The sequence below is a fragment of the Lactuca serriola genome, chromosome 3 (genome assembly GCF_051521515.1).
Source record: "Lactuca serriola cultivar US96UC23 chromosome 3, Lser_US96UC23_V15, whole genome shotgun sequence".
Taxonomy (NCBI): domain Eukaryota; kingdom Viridiplantae; phylum Streptophyta; class Magnoliopsida; order Asterales; family Asteraceae; genus Lactuca; species Lactuca serriola.
The window spans coordinates 300,290,470-300,300,764 of NC_136410.1; the positions used below are offsets into that span (position 1 = coordinate 300,290,470).

At 27.7% G+C, this 10,295-nt stretch overlaps 1 protein-coding gene across 1 annotated transcript; it reads right to left on the bottom strand.

Annotated features, from left to right (window-relative positions):
- Nucleotides 1–2,418: 2,418 nt before the first annotated feature.
- Nucleotides 2,419–9,970, bottom strand: LOC145094104 (beta-glucosidase 24-like). The gene is made up of 13 exons (XM_079032385.1): nt 9,837–9,970; nt 7,444–7,574; nt 6,990–7,059; nt 6,811–6,869; nt 5,960–6,035; nt 5,571–5,736; nt 5,259–5,499; nt 4,134–4,255; nt 3,788–4,032; nt 3,584–3,618; nt 3,321–3,453; nt 2,916–3,024; nt 2,419–2,820 (listed from the first exon to the last, which is right to left on the bottom strand). The coding sequence occupies exons 2-13, from the start codon at nt 7,534–7,536 to the stop codon at nt 2,496–2,498; spliced, it is 1,674 nt and encodes a 557-aa protein (XP_078888511.1). The 5' UTR covers nt 7,537–7,574; nt 9,837–9,970; the 3' UTR covers nt 2,419–2,495.
- Between the last annotated feature and the right edge of the window lie 325 nt (nt 9,971–10,295).

The following is a 10,295-nucleotide window of genomic DNA, read 5'->3' on the forward strand; positions in this document are numbered from 1 at the left end:
TTGCAAGCTGTATTTATTAGACTAATTCGTTAGCAGGATAACGCCTTCAACTGAATAGCCTTAAACCGAATTAGTGGATCACTAAGTACTTATAGCATTTTCATGAAGATTTAAAGTAAAAAAAAAATGAAATGAACGTAATAGGCAAATCAAACAATTCAAGGGCTAAAATCATCAAAAAAATCTAAACAAGCATAAACTAAACTTACTTTGAGTTTTACCGAGCTTCTAAAACTTTCAAGACAGAATACACACACAGACAATTATACAAATCCATAAAAAGATTTAACAAAACGAAAAAAAAAAAAAAAAGCATACACCGATGTTAAAAAGTAACTGGTGCCCACCAGTTTTCAAAAAATTAATCAAGATGGATGGTAAGTTTAAAAGCTCATTCGTCGTATTTGGTTTAGTCTCTCTTCTTCCCTGATTCTCTGCATGTTTAATTACTATTTAGATCAATATTAAAACCCTAGATAAATAGAAGGAGTTTAGATTTGGGAGCCGAGAATTAGGAAATTCAAAAATGAATACAAATTAATGATTTCGAAAATATTAATTAAATTAAATGCATGAAGGATATAAAGGTGAAAACACTTTTTGCTGAAAACGAACATGGAAAAAAATGAGATGTGTCTAAAATCTCAATAAACAATCACTTTGTGACTATATAATAACAATGCAGAAAGTGAAAAAAAAAACATCATGTGATCAGATGAACAATAGTCAATATAAAAAAATAGTTGTGTCTAGAAAAAGTTTACAACCACAATTATTTGACAAAATGCTTAATAACAACACTTTTTCATGGTTTTATTAAATCATTGTGTCTGAATTCTCAAAACAATCGTTTTTGTTACTAAATAATAGTAAAATTCATTTTGAAAACAAATTCATGTCGCCATTTTCTCAACAATAGTGACTATGTGTCAAGTTTATTCACGTTTATTATAATTAATTAACAGATACAATGATTAATTAATAGATAGATTACTAGATACAATATAGATTTTCATATGACCTGAATGATCTGAAGTTAAAAAAATATTTTATTTTGATATGAATGTTTATGTATAGAGGACAAAAAGTTATGCCCTTAAAATAAAAGATTTTAAAAAAATGAAATATGTTTTTAACTATAATCTGATACATTCGCTACCAACTAATAAATATCCATCATTATGCTTATACATTGATATGTTGCATTCTGAAGCCCATTATGGTCGGGCTTAAGGTTGCCCGGTTGTGAAAGATGCGTTTAACGAGGTGATCGATGCAAAGATTTGGGAGATTTTGTATGTGAGCAACGAGGCCTTGTTCCAAAGGAAAAAAAACTATTATGGATTCTTCTTTTGAGTTTGTTGTTTAAATTTATCATTTTCATTCTTTAAAAAGTCGTGATGTCATGATTGCTTTGTAATAGTTGTTTGCTGCTAGCTCCCTAGTAGTGCTATTTTATGGCTTTATAATGCCCTAGTTTATAATCCGTGAGAATCACAATTATAAAATTAATTTTTTTTAAACATATATATATATATATATATATATATATATTATTTAAATGACGATAAATTTAATTATCATCGTACAACGAGATGGCAAACGGACAACATGTTGCGCCGCTAAACCTTTTTGTATAGCAAAGCTCAATCTTTTAAAAACAACATTTATACAACTAGGGGATATACCATTGCAATGCATGATCCGTTGTACTCTATTAAGAAGCTCTACCGCATCCGATGTTAGGAAACCAAACGTATCAAATGCAAATGGTATGAACACGTGTTGATTATCCATGCACGATTTCTTATGTTTTGTGATTTTCCCTGTAGCAGCTTTTAAAAACAACATTAATTAAACTTTCTTATTAAAAATGAGATTATTAATCAATTATTTTAAATAAATTCTTACTTAAGAGATATTTTTTTTAATTATATAAAATTATAATCGTTGATTTAAATAAATAGATGAAACTATATCACTTTATAATTTATATTAATTTTATTTTATTTTTTTAATCTAATGTTATTAATTTAATATATTAGAGTGAAATAATTTAAAATTTAAAATTTAAAATATAGAATCAAGTATTAATTCAATTTAATTAAAGTAAGAAATTTACAATTTAAAATTGATAATTAATAGACTGACAAGTAACATCATATATGTGATATATAATATTAATGAGAAATTTTAATAATATATTAGTTGTCAATAAAAGAATAACTTACTCATTTATTAGAATAAGGATTAACATTTGACGTACAATCACTAATTATTATATCACGTCAAGAGTTATTACATATCTCATATATGTGAACTTTAAAAGATCCATGGATACGAAAATATGAATTTATTAAGCAGCATGATTCGGGGCTTTATTCAAACTTAAAGTTACTTCCCCAAAATTCTGCTTGGAAAACATTTCATGCACACAAAACGTAAACTTATTAGAGCAATAAGAACGACCAGACATGTCGTAACTTGGCCTTTTTTCATGCTTTCGCCTTCTTCAGTTTTGGAATCACTTCAATTGGTTCTTCTGCCTCAATCATTTCATCATTGACTCCATCTTCTTCTTCATATTCCACATTCACTTCTAGGGCTCTTTTTAGAAGCCCCACTTTCTCAAGAGTCTTCTTTTTAGGTTTGTCCTTAGTAAGAAACCTTCTGAACCAATTTGCAGATTTTTTGGGGTACCTCTGGAGATTGTTCTTGTAATCAACGTAGATCATACCAAATCTGTCACCATAACCACTTCTCCATTCAAAGCTATCCATGAATGACCATACAAAGTACCCCATAATGTTCCTGTAAGATCTGTAACATCATACAAAAAGATTAAGACTGTGTTTAATCATTATCCCTTGACGTGGGAATAAATAAAATGAATAAATGAATCCGCTTTAACTTACACCCTGGCTTTTTTTATTGCTTCGATATGCTCTTTTATGTAGGTAATTCGTTCTGTATCATCTCGAATTTGCTCATATGTTTTGTCAGGATTATTTAGTTGTGGGAATCCTGTCACAAGATAACAATGTGATCATAAACTCTAAGTTTTTGAGGATTAAACTTGGAATAAACTCTGTTGAAAGCATAAGCAAGACTTAATAATAATATTATTTCTAAGTTTATTAAGTGTCGTCTAGAAAATATGTGTTGAAAACGACGTGTCTGTTTATTATAGCATGTTTATAAATGTCATTTAGGTATAGTTAATGTTATATGAGAACCGTTGTGAAGGTTAGGAACAATTATAACGATTGGAGACAGTTAACAATATCAAAGATACAGAACCCAATGGATTATTATTTTACCATTCTCAGTAATTACGATGTGTTTCTCATGAACATCGTACTTTTTGATTATGTAATCCAAGAGCCCAGTAAGCCCTTCAGGATAAAGATAAACAAATGACCCTTTGTCTTCAGTTTTGTCAATTGTGTATGCCTACAAAGTTGTTATAAACACGGTTAATTGGAAATCTATGTTTAGCAAAGTAAAAGATATTTGAATTTATTAATCTTCTCGTGGGCATGTTCATTTGTTTCTTTTGTTATTTATAGTATAGTTATCTTACCCTTTTTCCAATATCGTTACCATTGGGATCTCGCCCTGAAACATGAGAAAAAAGAAAAAGAAAAACATGTAACATATTTTTGAGAAACATGAATCATTATGATGATATATTGATATATAACTTGTTTTCACTATCACAAATTATCTGTAGAAGAGAAAGTTGATAAATGTTGTAAACTAATCTAGCCTATTAGTTTTCCATTACCTGATGCCCAGTAGTGACAATCTGTTCGATAACCAAGAGGAACAGCATCACGAGATTCACTTAAGGGTGCAGCATAATTAGCTGTGTAGTAGTTTATTCCAAGAAAATCATAAGAACCTTTCAATCTTTCTATTTCCTTCACACCAAATTCAGGCAAACGACCAGGTGGGCATTTAGAACTCAAAGCTGGGACAAACTTTTCCATGTTTTTTGGCCAAGTACCACTTGTTAATGGATCCAAAAACCTGAAAGATGAGCCATCATAACATATAATTTCAATGTTAATATTAGCAAACAAATTAAGTGTAAAACTTTTTGTTCCTCATATTATATCTGATCTGCGTACCATCCAAGCATGAAATCATAAGCATACGCAACAGCTTTCAAATCGTCGTCATTTTTTGGACCTCGATATGGCTTGAAAAAGTTGCAATCAAGTGTAATTCCCACTTCACCTTTTTGATAATCCTAAGAATTGGTGTTTCATTTAGTTAATTGATAAATTACACCAGCAAATTCAAGCAGTTAAACCCGCGGTTCGGTTAAACCGAGAAGCGGTCTGGTTACCCGCTTTTATAAAGCAAAAACCGTTTTTTTTTTCTAAAACAGCAAAAACTGTGCGGTTCACAAAAAACCGGCTCGAAACAACCTGGTTCAACCTCTTAAAAACAGGTTTTTAAAAAAAATTAACTAAACACCAAACAATAAAAAAAATTCAATTCATGCTGTTGGCAAAAAAAGTCCGGTTAATAGCCTTCGGTTAATAGAACCTATGCCACTAGCATATTCAATACATTAGTATTTCCTTCTTTGCATAACACGTAACCCTTGTGTTTGGGCATCTATATGGGATAGGACTCATTTGTTCTATAACCCTCAAGTACCTATTCTCTTTCAATTAAGTGCACCATTCTTTCTTTATAAATTATAAAAAAATAATTCTACACTTCCAGTCCTACTTTTAATTATTATTATTATTTTTACTAAAAAAAGTATATTTTTTTTTTCATATTATAACAACAGTAACAATCTATTTGAATTTAAAGGAATATGATTAATAAAAACCTTATTTTCTGAATTCCACCGCCCATAGTCAGTTTTGTGAACCGGTCCGACCGCTAACCGATTACACCCTCGAACCTGTCGGACGACCGGTTTGATGAGCGGTCCGGTTTTAAAAACATTGGTTTGAGGATTTATCAATCGCAATCACAAGGTGTAGGTGATATTTGGATTAATGTCATAAATGAGTAATTAAGTTTTTATTATCTTACAAAACACCAAGCAATTGTAACATATTATTCATAAAATACCATTAAAGTTAAGGGTCTATGTGAGCAAAAAGTTCTGGCTTCTTACATTATCATAGTATTTTTTTAACACAATGGAATCTTTTGAACATGTCAAATGATTCATTATTTATTTATTAAAACAATAACTCGTAATATACTTTTTTTTTACTATTTAATACCTTGTATTCATCCTGATATTTTCTATATGCAGCCGCATGACAGTTGAGTAGATTGTATGCTACAACATATGGCTCCTTTCCAGGGTTACTATCTTTATCATTTCCACCCCGACCAGGTGCAGCATCACCCGTTACGTAACCAAAATAAGTGAATCTGTAGGGCTCGTTTAATGTCACCCAATGCTTCACTCGATCTCCAAACTCCCAAAAGCAAACATCCGCATAATCGACAAAATCCTTGCTACATATTTAAAATTAACGAATAATGAATTGAGAATTAAAAACAAAAATAATATAATTTCACATACTTACACGATGTTTGAACTTAAGAAACCCATGTACTCTTCTTCCAAAGCATTTGGAAGATCCCAGTGGAAGAGAGTGACAAATGGCTTGATCCCATGGTGTTCCAGCTCATCTAGTAACCTATTGTAGTGATTAATGCCTTCCAAGCTTTTACCCATGGATACTTTCCCACCTGGTGGATTTAATATGAAACAAAAACTATTGTGTTTGCTATAAAGATAAAATTAATAGAGAATACACAATATTTTGTGTCTTATTATTCATCTAACCCATACATGCAACTGGGGCTTACCAACACATAATTGTGTCGGTTTTCATTCTTTTTCTCAATTCTCATAATAATAAATATATGGTAGTCTCATTTAGTTATACATGACTGAAACGATGAGATTCACCTGGTAATATTCTGGACCATGAAATAGAGAATCTGTAATACTCTACACCCATTTTCTTCAGCAACTGAACATCTTCCTAATGATAGTTGCAAAGAAAACAAAGAAGAAGAATCAAGCAAATACAATGTATTTGTATATAAAAGCACATATGATATTCTTAATTAGTATATGATAAATTCAATCTACAAGTCTCATTACCTAGGATTCACGTGTCAAAGACCATCTTTTATATATATATATATATATATATATATATATATATATATATATATATATATATATATATATATATATATATATATATATATATTCTCTCTAAAAAATGAATTTTTTTGTCATTTGTCACACACTTATTCAATTTGTCAAATGTCATTTCATTGTTATTTTGAAATAATTTTTTTCACATGTTATTTTAAAAGTTTTTCTATTTTATTAAATTCCATATAACATTTTAAAGTAATAATTGCAATAAATGTATACCTATTTCATTAGTGAAGTTACATTTTAATTTTAAAATTTTCAAAATTAAAACTTATTAGTTTATTTATTTATTTAAATTATTTGTTAAAATTTAAAAGATAAAAAACATTTCCATTATAATATATTATTATTTTTCTTATTTTTTTATAAATTTAAAGTTTCAATTGTTTTGACATTTATATTTAATTTTTTTTTTTAAATTAATCCATATAATACATAAGTCTCTCGTTATGTGTATTCTCTGTGTATATGTGTTTTTGATAACTGAAAATGAAAATTCAAGAGAAATTTTTGTTTGGTTTTTTTATACGCATAATAAGCATAGAATTTATAAATTTAATTAAACAGTGAAAACCCACAAAAGACATTACCTTCATTCTTGCATAATTATCAACCGCGATGCATGCATTTGCACCTCCAGTAATTTTATCTGCAAAATCGTTATCCATTTTTTTTTTGTTAAAAAATGATCGTTATCCATTTGATTCAAGGTAAAAGTCATATAGGATACTTTTTTTATTTTTTTAGAGAGAGAGAGAGAGAGAAAGACCAGGGTTTCTTAGTGAGAAACAATCCCAAATATTGATGCCTTTACCATCTCTATTCCAGGCACCTTCAACCTAATAGCCAAAATTAACTAGAAATTTTAGGCCATGCATGTTTATTATCTACGGGAAACATATCATTTTTGAAACATAATCAAATGGCTTTTGTTAAAAGGTATTTACAAAAACAAGCTGATGCCAAAAGTTATAGCTTTTATCTGAGTAAACATTCTCGAAAACTTACGTGACACTTTTAAAAAAGTAAAGTTACATTAAAACTAAAAATTAAAAACTCAAAAAGATACTTGATATAACTTTTTTTTTAATACAAATTTTTTCTTAAAACTAAAAGTTAAAAACTCCTAAAAAAAATTTTTTAATTTTTTTCTTAATCGGAATACACACTAATTTTTTTCTTCAAATGTATATGAGCCACCAACATTATGTTTTGATACATGCCTGAAAAGCAGATGTTCCTACACCGAACTTGAAATCAGGAGGAAAATCACCACGTCTTAGCTCAGGTTCCCAGAAAATCTTTTCGTTGGCCATGAACACTAAGTGGAGAGAAAACTTTTAACGAGTTCAATCTGTAATGCCAAAGAGTGGTGAGAACGATGTTCTTGTGCTCCGATATTTATAGCCACCCAAGATTAAGTCAATTATTGTATTTTCAATTTACGAATGAAAAATAAATAAGGAGCACGTGATTTAATTATATGGATCTAAGTTATCAGTACAAGTGCTAAACGTCACTCACAATGACATCATATATATATATATATATATATATATATATATATATATATATATATATATATATATATATATATATATATATATGGGCTACGATTAAATGTGAACTATAATTATTGTGTGAATGTAAGAACAATTCTTATCCACTTGATTAAAAAAATAAAGGGTTATGATTCTAGGATACATGATATTAACATGGGATAGCATATACCATATCATTACATTTCATTAATTATAATAATAAATTAGTCAAATGCCATAACAATAATTAATAATTTATGGAAAGTGACGGTATTATTGAATGCAATTTGAATTATATTTCAAAAAATCAAACTAAGTATTTTTACATTTTAAATTAACTATTATATCCTTCGATATCATGGTTGGTACCGCCTACATTTTTTTTTTAATTTGATTATTGTTTGTTGTTTATGAATTCTTTAAGAATATGGTATAAGAAACTCAAAATATTGAAATTTTTTAAGAATACATTGCTTCTTTTGGTTGATTTATTGATTATTTTTTATGTAATCTTTAAGAATACAAATTAATACTTTTGAAAATTAACTTTCCTAACCGATTTCTTGGAGATTGATTTGAACTATTCTAGAGGACACAATTAAATATTTATTTTTATCATTTTCATTCTTGAAGAATAAAGCACGGATTACAAGTTCATAACTAATATTCTTTAATAATAAAATTAACATTTTTGAAAAAAAAAAAAAATGCATTCTTAAAGAATCCGATATAATAAATCTTGCATATTGGACGTTCTTTAAGAATACATTCATTCTTTTGGTTAATTTCGTTGTTTATTGTATCAACATTCTTTTAGAATTAAACATTCTTAAAGAATTCATGTTCTATAAAAGAGATTTAAATGAATTCAACGTTATTAAAGAATATGACCGAATATATTATAAATAATAAGAATATTCTTACTGTAAAATTGATAGATTCTACTGAGAATCATATAAAAATTATTACAAATCAAAATATAATATCTTGTTTCATTCTATAAAATTGGTAATACATGCTCAAAGAATAAGATTTTTTTGTGATGTCCATTTTTGAAAGAATATCACAGCAAAAAATGGAAGAACTCAATAACGACTTTTATTTCTCTTTTTCTTTGAATAACTTAGAAATGACTAGAAAAATAATTAATAAACATTATGAAAAATATATGTATCTTTTAAATAATGTCTTATTATCCATTCTTAGATTATCATATTATGCATTCTTAAAGAATTTGGATAGCAACCATTCCTTTTGATTATCGAATTGCAGATCATTAAAAGCTATTAATCCAAGTTCTCAAGAATAGAAGATTTGAGTCTGACTTGGTTTCACCATGTTATACAAATCAATGCAACGGCCAAAACAAATATATCATATTATAAGGATATAATTTCACTTCCATAATTAGGGACTTAGTTTCCATAATAATAGTCTTACAATTTTAGTACGTAATTAATTAGTTAATGAAATTTATTATATGAAATGATTGGTTAAGAATTTGTCATACATTCACACAATAATTATAGGTTATATATGATCCTAACTATATATATATATATATATATATATATATATATATATATATATATATATATATATATATATACCATTTTTTTAGAAATTATAAATAATTTGGGATACCATTTTATAAATTAGAGATAATTTGGTCTTTGGTCATTTAGAAAACAAATAGTTTTGTTTTTAGATAACGTATCTGTTTGTTTCGAATTTTTATACTTGCTCTTATGAACCGTCTAACATCATGAATATGATTATTGTTTAAATTTGTACCTTGATTAGTAGTTTTATAAGAATCTTTAAGATTTTGCTCAGAGTTATTTATAGATTCTTGGATTTGCTGTATTTTTAAAAGAATATTTCTATTAGGAATGCAATTCATCAAGATTTTGTTAGACATAATTAAATGATTTAAGCATGAATTTGATTATTAAAAACGAGTACTATTTTAACAAAAATTTCAAATCTTGTAGAATTAATAGTTAGAATAACTCGAAATGAAATTATCATAGAAAAATAAAAACAACACAACGATAAAATATTTTAGATAATACCTTCTTGAATTAGGCTTGAATTACAATCAGTACATACTTCTGGAGAAAGAATTATTTGAAAATCTAAAGACTTTGAACATCTACTAGTAGAAAGAGAGACTCTTGGGGATTTTTTAGACATGAGATGAACATTTTTAGAGAATGAATTTTTTCTTGTGTCTTCAACTAAAGGATAGTCTTTATTTATAATCATCTTGGAGTCTTCAAAGTCTTGAAATCATGTAGTGATATTTTTCACCGTAAGAACCCATGGCCAATCAATAAAAATAATTACTTGTAAGTGGTTGTCCTTGAAAGTGGTTGTCATTCATCTTTTGAAACAATTGTCGTTTGTAATCAATGACCATCTTCTTTTGATAAAGCAAGCCATTATAGAGCATCTTCTAAAGTTTTTTGTCTTCATATCATCATTGATTATAGATTTGATAATAATTTTGATAAAAATTGTTTATACATAAA